This window comes from Limanda limanda, chromosome 4 (genome assembly GCF_963576545.1).
Source record: "Limanda limanda chromosome 4, fLimLim1.1, whole genome shotgun sequence".
NCBI classification, from domain to species: domain Eukaryota; kingdom Metazoa; phylum Chordata; class Actinopteri; order Pleuronectiformes; family Pleuronectidae; genus Limanda; species Limanda limanda.
In genome coordinates, this window is record NC_083639.1 from 20,081,089 (window position 1) to 20,099,986 (window position 18,898).

Below are 18,898 nucleotides of genomic sequence, written 5' to 3' on the forward strand. Positions count from 1 at the left end.
GTCTTTTCCAAATATAATGATATCTATCCACATGAGAATTTTTGCTCCTCGACAGATTTGAATCCCGGTCCCCTCTAACACATACACATACACTGGGTATGCACATGGCGTTTTACACTTTACAGAAAGAAAGAGCAATGGCAAAAGTAAGACCAGGGATTGTATTAACTTGATTATCCATGATGCATTCTACACTGGTAGCCGAGGCTAATGCCAGTTGTTTTCTTCCGTAAGAAAGTCATGTGATCGGACAGTAACGAATCAGCAATGGCTAATTCACCTGTAACTCATTTGTTTCATTCTCAGTTTTGTGGCACAATATGATACATGGTTATTGTGTATATTTGGCTCGTTTTTTGAAGTAACTTTGAATCGTTGCTAATTCAACCAGAGCCAATACTTTAATCAAAGTGTTGATGCTTTGATTGCTAACATAGTTTAATTAGCTTTACTGTACATAAACTGATTAGTGATCAGTTGATTATTAGGCTGGACATCTGGTTTTGAAATACAATATAGTAACTTTATTTTCTCAAATGGCCTAAAGGGTGTGATTGCATTCTTTGGATTTTTTTATCCACCAGTGATCAATAGGTTTAAAAAGTTGAAAAATGTAATTCGATTAAATTCTATATTTTGTATTTTACCATGTGTCTGATGCCTGTTTCCTCCTGGTCCTATAGTGCCCCATGTTCAAGGACCGAGTGCTGATGGACTGACTTTACAGTACATTGACCTTTGCTTGACAGGTCACGATCAGAGGCATTCATTGATTTTGTTGTTGCATTTAGAGACCATCAAAATGATTAGCAGATCAATTCACCTTCCAGCTATTTTGGCTGTACCCCTCCCATCGCATCACTCACAGACAGCTATATCCTTCAATCCATTAAGACTTCACATCACGTGCTGCTATAAATTTTCCATCAGTCAGACTCTACGTTTGCTTAATTATCCGTTTTCCCTTCTCAGGAGCAGGAGGAGGGGAGCGGGTTGTAAAACCCGTTTCTGAAAGAATCTAGTGCTGACTGACTCAACTCAAATAAATCTCAGACAAGAGATAAAGTAAATTCTGAGATGTTTGCTGAGATTAGGTCAGAACCCTCTTTACTCGTCCGCATCCCATGTACTGCATTCCAGGATTATTTTTATCTCTAAGACTGTAGCAGATATCATTTTTCAAAGTGAGAATCTGCCAGCGCAGCATGAGTAATCCATCTTGGTTCCTCTGACAATTTCCTGTGGAACATGTGTGTGCTCTTTATTCCTGAAGGGATACCTCAGCACAGGGGAAGAGATGAATATCTCTGGAAGGGGGATAAACCAGGGGAGCAATTTGTGATTAAAGGAATCCTTCTGGAAGTACATACACAAGCCCCTGTGTGGTCCAGGCCGATAAATTCCCTCTCAGCGCAATGCAATTACCAACACAATCACATCATGTTCCACAGACGGGAGTTAAGATGTTCTCAATCAGCCTGCTTCATTAAGACACCTTCCTATAAAAAATGCACATTTACATAACATTAATTCTGAGAGGGTTCATTTGCACCAAGGTCCTTAGACAGCAGACTGTGTGTGTGTATCAGTGTGCATGCATGCGTGTGTGGGTGTGTGTGTCTGTGTGTGTGGGAGAGAGTGTGAGGGAGGGAGAGGGACAAAAACAATTTTTTATGCTTATTTTCTCATTATAGGCATAACAATATCCTCATGCCTCGGGACATTATGTCATCCTGAGCACTTTTTCACTTTATTGCTGAAGTGAGACCAGATAACAAAATGTGTTGTTCATTTAATTTCATTTATCTCAGCATTATGAATATTGAGGTTAAACCTTTCTTTTTATTTACAAAATAAATCTGGTGCCCAATTCCTGGAATGGAAAATCCAATATTCAAATGGGCTAACAAACTGTACCATGGACTGTTCATATTATAATGCAGTAACAGAGTGTATAATGCTGGTTGCGCCTATCAAAAAATAATAATAATATTACAAAAAAAAGTAATACATCCTAGCTGTTAGGGCTACCGGGAAGAACTTGTCATTTCCCTGCTTACATTATGGAAATACACACTGGAGACACACTGAAGCAGTCGCGGTAGTGTGCATTTCATAGAGTAAGAGATTAATACGTGCGTCGCGGCCCAGCACCCCTGGCCCCCGGCCGTGTTTTTATAAAACAACCATATTGCCGAGGAGGCTTTAGTGCTGGCTGGTGCCTTGGAGACAAGTGTCAATACACAAGGAACCAAAAGGAGAGTCATTTCAAGTATCGTCTGCAACTTACTCCACTGGTAGTGGAGCATAATAGACGGAAACGGCACATGATCCTGATCCGTGCTGCAGAGGTGGCCTTTGTTGATCCTGGGAGAATGAGCGCATATATTCTGTCAATCATTCCTAATCATTTGTGCTGTCTTAAAGCAAGAGTTCAAGATTCGTCTCAAAAGGCACTTGTTATGTTGTTGTTGAGCTTTGATTGATGCCGCCCGAAGATTCCTGTCAGACGGGCATTTTCTACATGGTTGATGGTAATTGTCTACAAGGTGCGGTACTTTCTCACCACTCAAAGACTGGTGGAGTAAACTGTAAGTGAGCTCCCTAATAACTTCTCACACTGAGGGAGTGATGTGTATTTCTTATTTTGGCTGCTAGGAATCGCCTGTGTGATCACACTGAACAAACAAACAAATGTGAAGCACAGCCCATCTTTTCATTTTCTTTCTTTCTTTTCTCTGCAAACTTTTAACCTAACCCACCCTACACATTGGGTGCTCACTCTGCATTAAGACATCAGCAGTCTGATTTAAAGAGAATCATCTTGTCTTATACAGTTTTATGAAACTGCAGTCATTTATTTAGTTCCACTTTTGGACGTGTGCATCTAGTTCCTGAAGATTCCTGTCTACATAGTTTTTGTAAATTAATTGTTATAGTTACCAGGTATGGACTAACTGTAATATTAATACATATAATATAATACAAAGTGTCTTGACACAGCTTGTTACCAGACATGACAGCAGGGCTGGCATTGTTTTTACCTTGTCATAGTGTGTGTTTGTGTGTGTGTGTGTGTGTGTGTGTGTGTGTTTGTTTCTGTGTATTTGTGTGTTTGTGTGTGTGTGTGTGTGTGTGCAGATATCTTTGTGAGGACCAGCCTACCACCTAAGGAGTGCGGACATTTTGGGAAAGTGAGGACCTTTTGGCTGGTCCTTACTTTGTGACCCTCCTTTAATGGACTGTTTGGGGGTTGGAATTAAGTTAAGGTTAGGTTTAGGGTTAAAGTTAGGCATTTAGTTTGGATGGATGCACAGCAGACATGTAGTTAAGCGGCTTTAATCACCTTTGGTACATGCTAAGTCTACAGCCAGAGCTAGCACCTCTACAGTTGTGCTGAGAACCTATGGTGGTTTTAGCTAGTTTCTAATATCAACATGCTAATATTGACATTGACAACAGTCTTTTTCAGGGTGTCGTAATTGGTGGACCAATTGACTACAAAATAAACATTAAAAGGAATCATCTGAATACAGCTAAGCTAATGTAGCTGAATGTTGATACAGTTTTAATGAACGGTTTGAGTTAGTTTTCTCTGTAACAGCGTTCAAATCTCAAATCAGCTAATCATAACCGATCATAAGACCATGCAGTATAGCTCTGATCATTTGCTGCAGCTAATGATCCATGTGACAAGGTGAGAGTTAATGGTACAGGTCTGCGTACAGCAAAAATCAATATCAATTACACCTTTATTGGAGAATTGTCAAAAAGTAAATGCCCAGGTGTCCGTATTTCACCAGCGTCAACCAATCAATTTGTTTTTCCGAAAAGAACAACAACAAAAGACCGTATGCTTTGTTGTCTCTAATTGCCCGTTACCCTTCGCCATTGACACCTACACAAGGAAAATTGCAGGTGCATTTGTTTAGTCATAACGCCGCATAACGGCATCCGAGAAGTTCCCACTGCAGTTGCATTGCGCTCGGCAGCTTTTAGCGTCACGGCTCCACGCCGCACAGCTGGGCTTGATTTATGCCGCTGACAAGGCCGTTTCTCTCCAGCGCAGCGCACGGTGGGGAACCTCAGGAGGGACAGCCTTTCGATTTATCTCAGGCAGCCCCTCCTCCCACCCCCTGCAGCACTTCAGGGTTTTTAAAAGCAGTCGAGAGCATAGATCTACACCTGAAGTCGAGTCCCGCCCCCCTTGTCCTGAATCAGAGGATGTGGTGACCTCGCCTCTTTCTCCGCCAGCTCGCCACATTACAGCCCCTTCGCCTCCAGCGCTGTTAGCAGCAACACTGTCGTTTTGATACAATTATGATTAGAAACATCACCTGCAGGTAGGTCGATGATGGTCAGCGCGGATCGGAAATAGTAACACGCACGTACACACACAGCTCACCTTATCTGTGAGCTCACAGCGGCGGGCAAACACAATATCAAACACATCCCCAGCAGTACTTTTTTTCACACTTGCCTCTCCCAATAAGTGAACTGGTCTTTGGGAGTGGGTTGTCTGCTGCAGTGGTGAGTTGAGCTGTCTGTGCACCGAGGCAATAATCTTTGTGTATAGAAAGCTTTAGCTGAGACTAATTATTTGGCGGAATCACCATAAGCTTGGCACGATCTCTCTTCCTGTGGTCGCATGGCTGAGTAATTCCACTGATAGAATCTTAACCCCTGTTTTTCACAAGCCGTTTTATTTACCCTATTAATTAAGTAGAGACGCATACACGCTGCCACCCCTGCAGTCATGCTACCAATCAGCCAGCTGACAGTCGCTGAGTATTCACGATCGGCCCTGTTTAGAACCCTCAAATCAGAACCTGATCTATGATTACGCATATTGTTTGCATGTTGAATTTGTATGAGTGCCCCCCCCCCCGATTCTTTGACGGCATCAGTCGGTTCGTGTGTACGTGTAGAAAGAGAGCTAACATTTCACTATTTGAGCATGAGGCTCCCGCTGCTGCCATTAGAAAGTCGCTCCACAGCCCGGGCCCACACTTAGTTCAAAGCCGCTGCTCTCAACGCACAATTTTCTTGCCTTTTTTTTCCCGTGACTCATTATTTGGATTGTGACAGTTTCCTCTCCCAATGTTGAATTTATCAAACAGATCAAAGACAAAATATGTCTGAATGAAACATCAAAAGCGGGCTTTCAAGTGGCTTTTTGATTGTGAGGAAGCTTACAAAAAGGCAATGTCTGCATCTGTTAACAGTGTCTCAAAGAGAATGTAAGGAAATAACAAAAAACAGGCTTCTACTTTGGACTAGGCTCTTTCCTGCGATTTCCACTTCACAGTGCCCGTGATAGCTGCTCCGTGACAGATGTTATTTGTCTCTTTCATCTTGTCACAGAGCGAGAGGATCAACATTGCGCAGCCCCCCCCCCCCCCCCCCCCATCCTCAGAGGCTTGATCTCACCCAAAATACACACCTGTGTTTTTTAGGATTACACGAGTGCATTTGGCCATCTCGCTGTGTTCAAAATAATTGCCCCCCTTTTAGGGGAATTATTGCCATGTCCATTAAAGCCGTGTGAGGCACGGATGAAAGGAGTGGCACTTGTGTTCAGCTCACCTGTGAATATTTGATACCTGCCCCTCTGCCGGCTTCCCGGGATGGAGGTGGGAAATGTCTCCTCACATAATGGGCACACCGCGCAGACATGTTGTCTGGGCTGTGGCGGGGAAGACAGGAGCAAAACTGAAATTTGTTAATAGTACGCCTCCATCTCTTATTCACCACTGCCATGCCTCAGTTGACTTCTGCTGTGTTCGACCTCAGCTGCGCTTCCATTAGCTTCAGACTAAAATGATGAAAACTCGCCCTGACGCCCGGTCTTCCTGTGGTGTAGGTGAAATGGAAGTGTCTCCGCAGTCTTTACATGAAGGTTCAAAGAAGGGAGACAGTGCAGTGAACTGCAGAGAACTGTCTTGGCTCCACAGGAGGGCTGCAGAGGATTTAACTCTCTCTAAGAGCTATTGTGCTCATGTGCAACACCACTTGTTCGCTCTGTGCAGAGCTTCCTCCTTCAAGATGCATGGCCCGCGAGTCACATGACAGCTATTTTGTCCCTGGGGAAAAGGGGATTGTGGATGTACGAAACATGGTGCACAAATGCAGGTATTTAGTTATGATGAGGTATGGCTTGTGCTGTCTGACTTGAACTGGGTCAGAGCTTGTTCTTGTTGAAATAGGTCTTCCCATCTGTTTCACTTTGATAATACCAGTTAACTACCTCCACCCATGTTGACGTGTTTGTTTCTTTATTTGTCGGCAGGATGACGCAAAAAAGTACTGAACGCTTCTGCACCAAACTTGGTAGCATTGGCCAGGGAAGAATCCATCCATTTAATTTAAAGTGGCTTTTTGTCAGTCTCTCAGGAAATGATGTGCAAATATATATATATTTATGCGGTTGCCATCAATGCATTTGTACAATTTGGTGCAGATCCAGATAATGTTGACATGCACAGGACTGCTTGACCTGGGCAGAGGTTTGCCCTTGACTTATTGTCACTCTACTAGAATAAGAACTGCGTATGTGGTAAAAAAATTATAATTCAATAAATGATAAAAGCTTACAGTAATGAAAAACTATTACATTCACATTCTCCTGTAGACAATGTGATTCATCAGACAACCTCGGCTGTATACACAGATAACCAGCGATGCAATGTAATTAACTTATAGTGGTTGTTTTAATTGTGCTTACTCTGCTCAGGGTTATGGTCTGTTGTAGGACTGTGGTGCCATTAAATGGGCCATTTTCCTGAAATTTATCTGCCTCCAGGTTTTTATGTCATTAACTGCGGGCCATCCCACACAGCGATATGCCCCTCATGTAACTGATGGTGGTTGTTGGCAACTTTGCATTCAGCACTTTTTTTTTTCTTAAATCTCAGCCTCATATAAACCGAGAAGTCTCCACTCAGCAGCACCATGTGGTTTTAAAAGCAGATTTCCTTGTACTGTCTCTGCACTTTCTTATCACTTCCACCACTTGAAAAAGGGCTTGATGAAGACAGGGAAGCACTGGGAGAATATAACACTGTGTCAGACTGAGTCAGCCGCACTCCTCAAGTAGACCCAGTTCAATGAGGAGAGACTTGGTTTTTACTTTACAATATTTATTTTGTAAACAGGAACACCCCCCCGGGGTCTAGACACTGGTGGTGGTTCATCAGTCAAGCGATAGTTTTGGATGGCCCATGTCCGTGAGAATTGTCCTATTGGACTTCACCAATTGTGACATCCTCTGCCCTTAACCCTCACAAGACTAAGGAAAAACTACAAAACCTTCTTAAAGGAAAAACGTAGAAACCTCAGGAAGAGCCGCATGCGAGGGATCCCTCTTCCAGGACGGACAGAAGTGCAATGGATGCCACGAGTACTAGGTATATTGTCGGCAGGTTGTTGCCTTTTTAGTCCGCGATCAGCTCCCACCGTGATCGGGTGCCGCCGTAATCACGATCCGCTGACAGTCTTGGGATCCGTCATCAAGGTCCATGATCTCTGCCAGCATGTGAGATTAGGCATGTAGTCGGTTGAGGTCGATGAATATCCTACTGGGGACTGGAGGAGATTGGGGTGGAGGAGGGGTTATGCGCGTCGCTGAAGGACGCCTGACTGCGGAAGAGAACAGAAGGGATTTTTAAAGTTTGCCAGGTGCTGAATGATTGGCTGTAAAGCCCGCGCCAGACTTGATTGGGCATTTAGAAACGCCCACGATCAGCTGATCACTTTGCAGGTTAGGTGCTCCGTAGATCAGCTGACCGTGTGCAGCTTAAGTCTTCCTCACTGAACTTGCGCGAGCTTCATTTAAACGCATTACTGGTGCAAACAGGAAAATGCTTTGCTCACATAACATAACAGCGAAAACTGATGAACTGTTTTCTGCACCATTTGACATTTAAACTTCCACCCGGACTTTTGAACTCCTCTGTTTGAGCTCGGACTGCATCATCCATTCACTGTCCACTAGCAGCTCAATCAACTTGAAGCAGTAGAGCTTCATGTGATGTAACATTTTTGCCCCTGTCAGAAAAATCTGAAAAAGGTAGCTCCAGAAGGTTTTAAATTGTGCTTTGCACTGAGAACAGGGGTTAAAGGAGTAACCAATGATCTGTCAGCTGGATGGCTGTAAATCTCATACTCAAGCAGTTACCTACAGTAGTATTTTAATCATGCTGCAGACATGGAGCAACACTAGCACTTCTTTGTAGTTGCATTTCCGGTCACATCATGAATGTTAACTATTAAATCTCCTTGTGGCTCTATTTTGGTCTCCTCCAACCCATAAGGAGAATATAAGGCTCTTTAGCTGCTAAATGCTCCATGTATCGATGAGATCATCACTAACTTTGTCCGAAAAGGGAGTGAATAGTGGACTAATCAGAGAAGTAGTGGGCCTCCAACACAATTACCAAACCAACAAGATTAGCTGAATGATATATGAATTTCTAATAAGTTTTGTTATTAGTATTTGTGGTTTTATCACCTTGTAAGAGTAAGAGCCTTTGTTTTTGTAGGTGTATAAAGAACTGTAATTGAAGAAAAAAATATCTTCCCTTTAGTTAATTCTTTAGTTGCTTGAATCTCTAAAATGCTCCGTACCATCTAACGGTGGGTGCTCACTGTGACTCCTTTGACTCAGTGGTGAACTCATCCATAGATGAACGGAGCAATTTACCGGCCACACATCATTCTCTCCACTCACAATCAGGCTGACGCTGTTTCATATTTACAGTCTGCAGATTCAGCAGAGCATTTCAGATAATTAAAATTCAGCATACTTTAATGTGCAGTCCCCCCTTGATTTCCCACAGTACCTTGGTTTCAAGGGCACAATTTCCATTTTTGCTTGTTATTTAGAAATGTCAAGGTTTTTTAAGGCCTTTTGACCTTTTTTTGAAGCACTTGTGGTCATTGTATAAAGGGCACGTTTCCACTGTTGTCCCAGATATCTTGGAAGTCACGTGCTGAATTAATCATCCCTGAAAATACAATCACATTCCACACTGTTCTCATCTGCAAAGACCCATGACTTAATTAGAGAAACTGAGAAATGGTCTCTGCTCTGTATTAGTCATTTTGCTGCTAAATCAGTCCCATGCCACCTAGTTAAACTTGTACACTGCATGCACACTTGAATCTTTCTGTTACAAGTATTTATTTTATTTTATTTTAACTACAGGGTCTCCATTCTGGAAAACGGGAACCTTCGGGTATGGAACGCAACCAAATCCGATGCAGGCCTCTACACTTGTGTGGCGAGAAACCAGTTTGGCGTGGCGAGCAGCACAGGGAGCGTCACAGTTAAAGGTATTTCCTGTTCCCTCTTTACATTTCATCACTGTCTCCTTTACAGCTCAGTCAGCAGGGACCCTGACCAGCAAAGTGCCGGACACCTTTTTCAAATGCAGGTTTTTCACTCCGGCAGCATGTAGACTTGATTGATATTTCATTCTGCTCTATCAAAAACCAACCTGTGATGCTCAATTTCATGAATAAAAAATGACCAACATTGAGAAGAAGGACACCGATTTTAAAGCATCCGGCCACATTGCTGCGTGGTTTGGTAAGTTATGAGCAGCAGGTTTTTTTTATATTTTTTTCTCTGTCCTGTTATTACCAGACAGACACAGACACCTTGGATATATGTCTGTTTTTTCAGAGGTGTTGAAAACACTCCCGCACTGTCAGAGGATCTGCTCTGTGAGAAAGGTCTAGTGTTGTTAGATCATCTGGGCCGGCGATTGCATTTCTGCCCTGGCGCTGTGACTTATTATACTTCATTAAAAATGAATGTGAGCTGGGTATAAATTGCTGTGCATTGAGTGACTTTATTCTGTGCACACTGCTGTTTCTCTGTCCTGTTTCCACAGGGGATAGTGTTCTCACCACCTTCCTGGTGTATTTGCTGACATATCCAGCGAACTATACCCTTGCTGTGACCCCCCCCCCCCCTCCCTTTCAAAGAGGTTACATGGTTCATTTGTGTTATTGTTATTTATTCTGCCTTGATCTTCCTTGTGGGCTCGCTTGTGTAGATTTATGGAATCATTGATCTCCTCCATATTGCTCTTAAAGGAGGCGAAATTCATGCCTCATATTTCAAACGGTTTAGTATAGATTTACATGCACTGTATATTATCGATTTTTGGGGCCGTCACATCCAACCTTTTTAGACAAATAAAATCGGCTGCCAGTGGATTCCTTCAGTGTCACTTCAAGCAGCATATTCTGGGATGGTAAGGCACACCCTGTGGGCAGGGTCGTGCTGCGCAAATTCACTCAGAACTTGTTCTCACCTGCCTCAGTGTAGCCACATGTGACCGTGCAGCACACTGTCTTCATTTGCCTGTGCTTGTGTGAATCCCTCACCTTGCAGGGAATGAGCTAGACAGTTCAAAAAAGAAACTAATAAAGTAATACCAAAATCCTTCCAGTACCCCAGACTACATGATGAGAAACGCTGTATGTTCTCCACAACTCTCTGAAGTGAAATCATTTTCTCTGGAAGATGGAGCTTCTCCTTCTCCTTCTCCAGTGTATGATTTTTGCTCAAAAGTTCAATCCATTTAATTGTCTTACTTCTACAAAGTAGCGATCTGTAAAATCCCTTGAAATGTCGTGTCAACAGAACAGCAGTCTGCAAAAATACAAGTTGGAAGTTTTTTCGAGAGGTTGCTGTAGAAACCTGGATTAATTGACGTTTATTTAGCCCTGCAGGCGAGTTTTTGATTGAATACTTTGCAAAACATCGATGAATGTCAATGTGAATAACACTAAGAGAAATGTCCTCGCGTGTATCTGCGCAGTAATTCCTTTTTCCACCAGTAAACCCATCACATATTGGAATAAATTGGACCTGCTCTCTCTTCTGTAAATCACTATCGAGGCATGTTTCCTTTTTCTGTTAAATTATAAAAGACAGATTCCATCTATTATGAATGCTTGAAAGTCAGCATCAGTCCAGAATGTGGGCAGGTCTCAAAGTGCACCTCGATGCTGATTTATGCTGAATCCTCAATCTGCATCCCATTGACAACTCTGGCTTTCTACACAGATAACCAGTAACCTTTGCATTTTGTATTTTTGCTCGTGTTTGTGTTAATTTTAAGCACAGAGCTCGACTTCAAGGCTAAAACGAATAGCACATCTCGCTAGCCAGTTGCACTCTGGAGCCCCCCCTGTTGCCCATTTATCACAAACTGTGAAATGAAAATGGTACAGAGCCCCCCTCCCTCCCCCCAGCCAATCAGAGTGAGTGGGGGGTCTGGGGAAACCTGCAGCTCTCACTGTATGTTCAGGTCGATGGCCTGTATGTGATTTTCCAATCAAGCTGCAAGGAAACACACCCTCATATGTCCTCTCAGCATAAATAGACGACGCCGTTATCTACTTATTATTCTGGTGAAAGGGAAAACGGGTTTTATTTGACACCCTCTCTCGCTCGCGTCCTTTCCATCATCATAAGTTAAAGCTGTTTTCTGCAGCTGATGTACAAATATGCCCGTGTATGATCTTGTGCCTTTTTGTCACAGTCAATACTGTTTGGAAATAGGATGGGGTAATTTACATGCACTATCTCATTGAGGATTGGGAGCCTGTTTAGCATCGAGAAATGTGTGTAGCGCGAGCTGTTCTTATGGGAGATGACAGTAGTTTATATAAATCGACTTTGGTGATATGAATGCTGAAAAATACCTGTCAAAAAGCATTCAGCACCTCCCGCTGTAGAAAATGCCACCTAGCAAACAACCAAGGCGCAGTCACCGCAGATGAGCCCTGGTAATGTCTCTATTATTACAACACTGGGGGGATATTAGCAGTTTAATTGCACTTGATTATAGACAAGCTCCCTGAATTTTGATTAAACTGGAGATGAGCCGTTACAATTAGGGTTGCCTACTTGCCTCCGATCATTACAGATGGTCAGCAGGCTCAGAACTTCTGACATCAGAACGCGTTCACTTCTGGTTTCCTCTGGAAAACCCTGAGGGCAATTCATCTTCCAGTGCTGTGACACAGCTCTGAGGAGTGTGTGGAACACAAGACAGGAGCGTTTTGTCCAAGAGGCTTTTGTATCATCTGGCATTTAAGATATTTGACGCTTACCCATGCAACAATAGCAGCAGGATTCTAGAGATGACAATGCCTTTGTCCTCCATTTTAGTCCCGCCTGAAATATCTGAGCAACTACTGGACTGACTGCCCTGACATTTTCTTCCGACATTAATGATCCACAGAGCATGAATTGTAACAACTTGGATCCTCCCTTTACTTTTTTAGTGTCATCATCAGGTCAAAATTTAAATCTGCTTTATGACCATATATTGCCTCAGACGTACTTATGGTTTAGAGCTAATTAGATAATGAAACTATGCTAAGGTCACTGTGGGAATTTTGGTGTATTTTGGCAACTCTGAAATATGGCAAAATCTTTATTCATCATCATCCTAGATTGTACTTTGGATACTGAAAAATGTCTCGTGACCCGTGGCAAAATTGAGGACATTTTGTGCAAACGTTTAGGACCAATTTTGAAAAACGTCGAATATAGCATGAAATTACATTTTGTGAATGACAATTTCGAAGGTTCAGGGAAAAATAACCCACAGGCACACTTTTACACACACAGGATGGAGGTGAAAGGAAAAATATGTTTTTGAGACTCAATAAGAAAGATTTACAGAGCATAAAGTGGAACTGTAATGATGGATGATCGGGGCTGCTGTCGAGTATCTACTTACTTTCAGACATTTTTTTTTCACATTCTTGAGCTGCATTTCACCAGGAAACGATCTGATATTATGAACACAAAGTGATGAACAGACTGATATTAGGACTCAAATCCACTCATGCAATTGACATGCATTAAACTGACACTATCGCTGTTGTTGTACATATACTTAAGATGTTGAACATGATCAACAGGTGATATTTATTCTCAGTAGAGCGCATACCTCTGCCAAGGCCCAACAGTTGCAAACTTTTATAGTTAACACCCTATATCGCAGTCTTAAAGAAAGTGAAAAAAGAAAACCCTGGATCTGCCGCCTGATTTGGATCCGTACGAAGATTTTATGAGTTTTAAAAGGCTTTTATTGTGAAATATTTGCAGCAATGGTAGATGCACGGATTCTTTCTGTATAGTACTGGTATTTATTTGACTACCTAGGACTACATTTAAGGAAAATACATCTGCTGTGGCAGGACAAGGAAAGGCAGAGACGCAGGTACTGCTTACTGTTGTTTATTAAGTAGACAGGAAGAACCAGCACATGTTCCCCATACGGGAAGTATATATAGCTTCAGCCTTTACATTTCCCATCAACCCACTGGGTGAGAGGACACACCCATGAGTGCACGCCACACAGCCCCCCCCCCGAACACCCAGAGGGAAAAATACAAAATGGGACAAAAGTCAGTACCTCTCAGGGGGTTTAACGAGGCGACCATAACGGTTACGCCGATCCCCGTCCGCAAACGCAGGGGTGGAACAAGCAGAAGGGACATCATTTACAACAGGCACAGGATCAGGAGGCACAACTGGAGAAAACAACACAGGGGTCTTAGAAGGGGGGCGACCACGACGGGGAACCCGGGCCGGTAGCACCTCTTCGCCGGCCAACAGATGAGCTGGCTTAAGTCTGTCTAACGAAACACGCTCCCTGCGCCCGCCCATGTCCAGAATGAAACTTTTAGAACCCGCCTCTAACACCCTAAACGGGCCGTCATACGGGGGCTGGAGGGGAAACCGGTGAGCATCGTGACGCACGAAAACAAACCGAGCGGTCGCGAGATCCGTTGGCACGAAAGACCGAGGAGAAAAATGATGCACGGGCACCGGTGCACAAGGGGCCTGTGACGCAGGACGCGGAAAGGGGGCCCAGCTTTCAGGCAGAAACTCCCCTGGGACGCGGAGCGGCTGACCGAGTACCAACTCCGCAGGCGAGGCATCCAGGTCAGCCTTAGGAGCCGAGCGCAACCCGAGCATCACCCACGGCAACCGATCCAACCAGTTTGCATCTGAGAGCGCAGCCCGCAATGACGCCTTAAGCGACCGGTGAAAACGTTCACACAAACCGTTAGCCTGGGGGTGGTAGGCAGTGGTACGGTGAACCTGTGTGCCCAAAGACTTTGCTAGCGCTGACCAGAGCTCCGAAATGAACTGCGGGCCTCTGTCAGAGGTGATATCAGACGGTGCACCAAAACGTGAGACCCAAGCTGAAAGAAAAGCGCGTGCCACGTCCGCAGATGTCGTGGAAGACAGAGGAACCGCCTCTGGCCACCTAGTGGTCCGATCTACCATGGTAAGGAGATGTGTAAAACCCTGGGAAGGGGGAAGAGGCCCCACAAGGTCGATATGCACATGATCAAAACGCCTGGCTGGAATCAAAGATGGCTCGAGGGGCGCCCTAGTGTGCTGGTGAACTTTAGCGCGCTGACACGCTACACACGTGGCCGCCCACTCCTTGACCTCTTTGCTAAGGCCAGGCCACACAAACTTCGAAGACACCAACTTCACCGACGCCCGGACACCCGGATGAGAAAGAGAGTGCACCATATCAAAGACCCGACGGCGCCAAGCAACCGGCACCACCGGCCGGGGGCGGCCCGTGGAGACGTCGCAAAGGAGGGCAGGCCCACCATTTTGCACAACTGCCTCCTCCAGCTCCAGACCGGTACTCGCAGCTCTCAGTGCAACGATACCCGGGTCCCCAGGTTGATCGGCAGCCAGTGCGGAAAAATCAACCCCAAGATGCACAGGGCACACCAGCACCCGCGACAGGCAGTCTGCAACCGGGTTCGCTTTACCCGCCACATGTTGGATGTCCGTTGTGAATTCGGAGATCGCCGCTAGATGGCGCTGCTGGCGAGCAGACCATGGCTCTGTCACCTTCGCCATAGCAAACGTCAATGGTTTGTGGTCAACATAGGCTGTGAAAGGGCGGCCTTCCAGCAGGAAACGGAAATGACGCGTAGCCAGGTACAACGCTAACAGTTCCCGGTCAAACACACTGTATTTTCGCTCACTGTCTCGCAAACCGCGGCTAAAAAATGCAAGGGGCTGCCACGCACCCGCAACACGCTGTTCAACAACTACACCAACAGCCACATCTGAAGCATCGGTCGTGAGGGCGATGGGCGCCCGAGACGCGGGGTGCGCCAGAAGCGCCGCGTTAGCCAGGGCAGCCTTAGCCCCCTCAAAAGCCTGGATCCTCACAGGGGTCCAGTCAACCTGGTCCTTGGCTTTCTTAAGCTTCAAAGCACCATACAATGGTTGCAGGAGTTGGGCCGCACGAGGCAAGAAACGATTGTAAAAGTTTACCATGCCCAAAAACTCCTGTAGCGACCTGACCGAGACCGGACGGGGAAAATCCGCAACTGCATGCACCTTCGAGGGCAAAGGAACCGCACCCTGCGACGAAATGCGATGGCCCAAAAAGTCTATGACAGACAGCCCAAACTGGCACTTGGCTGTGTTAACAATGAGACCATGCCCATCAAGGCGCTGGAAAACCTGCCTAAGGTGCGACAAATGCTCATCAGCCGACGGGCTGGCCACCAAGATGTCGTCCAAATAGACGAAAACAAACGCGAGGTCCACCAGGAAGTGATTACCTGATATGGAGTCACGAACGAACAGCAGCTCCTCTTGATCACCAGCGCCCACGGCTGCTACCGAGCGCCGGCTCTTCCATTTCCCGGTGCCTCGAACGCGCACGGAGGAACGCAGTGGCGCGCCTTGCTGCCGAAGCGCTGATGGAAGAAACACAGCTGGCCGCGCTGTGTGCGGTTGGAGACTGCAGCCGTCACTGCCGGAACCTCGTTCTCCAACGTCAACTGGGAGGACTCCACGGCCACACTCTGCACGGAGACGTTCCTCGAAGTCAGCAGGATCCGGTCCGCCTCCTCAGCTAATCCACGGAAGTCGCCGGCCGCCAAGCAAGAAGAGTTGGCGAGGGCTGCGCGCACCTGCAGCGGGAGCTGGCGCAGAAAGATGTGCGGGAACAGGAAACCCTCATCCTCGGAGCCCAGCAACGACAGCATCTCGTCCATCAGGTCCACTGCCGAACCATCACCCAAACCGGGAAGCGATAGTAGCTTGTCCGCTCTCTCCGCGGCTGACAAGCTGTAGCGCCAGAGGAGAAGCTGCTTGATGGCGGTGTACTTTCCCCGCAGCGGCGGGGCTCGCAGGAGCTGCATCACGCGCCGGGTGGATTGCTGGTCCAAAGCCGCGACCACCAAAAAATACCTGGAGTCGTCTGCCGTTACTCCTCGCAGATGGAAGAGAGCCTCGATGTGCTGAAACCACGGCGCGGGGTCGTTCTGCCAAAACTCCGGCAGTTTAACGTGCCCCGCGGAGCTGGTCGCTCGCGGAAGCTGCTGCGCCATGGTCGTTGTGGAAACACGGTCCACGGGAGCCGGGGAAGAAAACACGTCTTCTCCCGATGAGGAAGGGACACAATCCTCCTCTACCTCGAACATGTCCAAAAAACGGGGTCACCAATGTGGCAGGACAAGGAAAGGCAGAGACGCAGGTACTGCTTACTGTTGTTTATTAAGTAGACAGGAAGAACCAGCACATGTTCCCCATACGGGAAGTATATATAGCTTCAGCCTTTACATTTCCCATCAACCCACTGGGTGAGAGGACACACCCATGAGTGCACGCCACACTGCGACATTAAGCCATTCCTCGTAGCAACTTTGGCTGGTGTGGCCCGGGTGTTAGATTTGTTAAATGAGCAGGATTCTCTGTGATCACAGGAGATTTGGAGTCAGTCTAAAGAAGGTGGCGCCGATCAATCCTTTGGACAGTTTTTTTACTTTTGGAGGTGTTCACTCGCCACTGCAGAGCAGAGATATAGTCATGGAAATCTTTTATACCAAGCTCTGGGAGGTCTTTTTCCAAGCAGGCCCTTTTGTCCATGTCGAATGGAACCGACTATATGTGAAATAAATGCAATGTGCAGCGCCTGAAAGCCATATAGAAAATAATGAGCCTCTATCTGCCAGTGATAACCAGCAGGTAGCTACACATGTGCCACTGCACAGCATATAAATACAGTATCGAGAGCATGTATCTGTTGAGGGATGTAAACAAGCTTTTTTCTGCTATTGAGGTCTGTCCTTGTGAGGCCTTTGATTTTTTTCTTTCAGGAAATAGATTTTTAAAAGAGGTGTCAGAGGAGCTTGAGATGTGCTGATGAAATCATTCTTCCTGGTTTGTTGATTTGAAAGCAAGGGAAGGTAAATTGGTATAGTGGAATGATTTCTTTTCATAACGTTCTCCACATTTTTCTTCCGAAATGACCTGAGAGAATGAAACTTTTAGAACCCGCCTCTAACACCCTAAACGGGCCGTCATACGGGGGCTGGAGGGGAAACCGGTGAGCATCGTGACGCACGAAAACAAACCGAGCGGTCGCGAGATCCGTTGGCACGAAAGACCGAGGAGAAAAATGATGCACGGGCACCGGTGCACAAGGGGCCTGTGACGCAGGACGCGGAAAGGGGGCCCAGCTTTCAGGCAGAAACTCCCCTGGGACGCGGAGCGGCTGACCGAGTACCAACTCCGCAGGCGAGGCATCCAGGTCAGCCTTAGGAGCCGAGCGCAACCCGAGCATCACCCACGGCAACCGATCCAACCAGTTTGCATCTGAGAGCGCAGCCCGCAATGACGCCTTAAGCGACCGGTGAAAACGTTCACACAAACCGTTAGCCTGGGGGTGGTAGGCAGTGGTACGGTGAACCTGTGTGCCCAAAGACTTTGCTAGCGCTGACCAGAGCTCCGAAATGAACTGCGGGCCTCTGTCAGAGGTGATATCAGACGGTGCACCAAAACGTGAGACCCAAGCTGAAAGAAAAGCGCGTGCCACGTCCGCAGATGTCGTGGAAGACAGAGGAACCGCCTCTGGCCACCTAGTGGTCCGATCTACCATGGTAAGGAGATGTGTAAAACCCTGGGAAGGGGGAAGAGGCCCCACAAGGTCGATATGCACATGATCAAAACGCCTGGCTGGAATCAAAGATGGCTCGAGGGGCGCCCTAGTGTGCTGGTGAACTTTAGCGCGCTGACACGCTACACACGTGGCCGCCCACTCCTTGACCTCTTTGCTAAGGCCAGGCCACACAAACTTCGAAGACACCAACTTCACCGACGCCCGGACACCCGGATGAGAAAGAGAGTGCACCATATCAAAGACCCGACGGCGCCAAGCAACCGGCACCACCGGCCGGGGGCGGCCCGTGGAGACGTCGCAAAGGAGGGCAGGCCCACCATTTTGCACAACTGCCTCCTCCAGCTCCAGACCGGTACTCGCAGCTCTCAGTGCAACGATACCCGGGTCCCCAGGTTGATCGGCAGCCAGTGCGGAAAAATCAACCCCAAGATGCACAGGGCACACCAGCACCCGCGACAGGCAGTCTGCAACCGGGTTCGCTTTACCCGCCACATGTTGGATGTCCGTTGTGAATTCGGAGATCGCCGCTAGATGGCGCTGCTGGCGAGCAGACCATGGCTCTGTCACCTTCGCCATAGCAAACGTCAATGGTTTGTGGTCAACATAGGCTGTGAAAGGGCGGCCTTCCAGCAGGAAACGGAAATGACGCGTAGCCAGGTACAACGCTAACAGTTCCCGGTCAAACACACTGTATTTTCGCTCACTGTCTCGCAAACCGCGGCTAAAAAATGCAAGGGGCTGCCACGCACCCGCAACACGCTGTTCAACAACTACACCAACAGCCACATCTGAAGCATCGGTCGTGAGGGCGATGGGCGCCCGAGACGCGGGGTGCGCCAGAAGCGCCGCGTTAGCCAGGGCAGCCTTAGCCCCCTCAAAAGCCTGGATCCTCACAGGGGTCCAGTCAACCT

The 18,898-nt window shown here is 46.7% G+C and overlaps 1 protein-coding gene across 1 annotated transcript in view; it reads left to right on the forward strand.

Annotated features, from left to right (window-relative positions):
- Positions 1–18,898, forward strand: part of cntn4 (contactin 4) — a 146,651-nt gene that overhangs the window by 111,512 nt on the left and 16,241 nt on the right. The window contains exon 11 of the mRNA XM_061070085.1: positions 9,206–9,333. Coding sequence (XP_060926068.1) covers positions 9,206–9,333 — 128 coding nt within the window. The remainder of the gene's footprint in view (positions 1–9,205; positions 9,334–18,898) is intronic.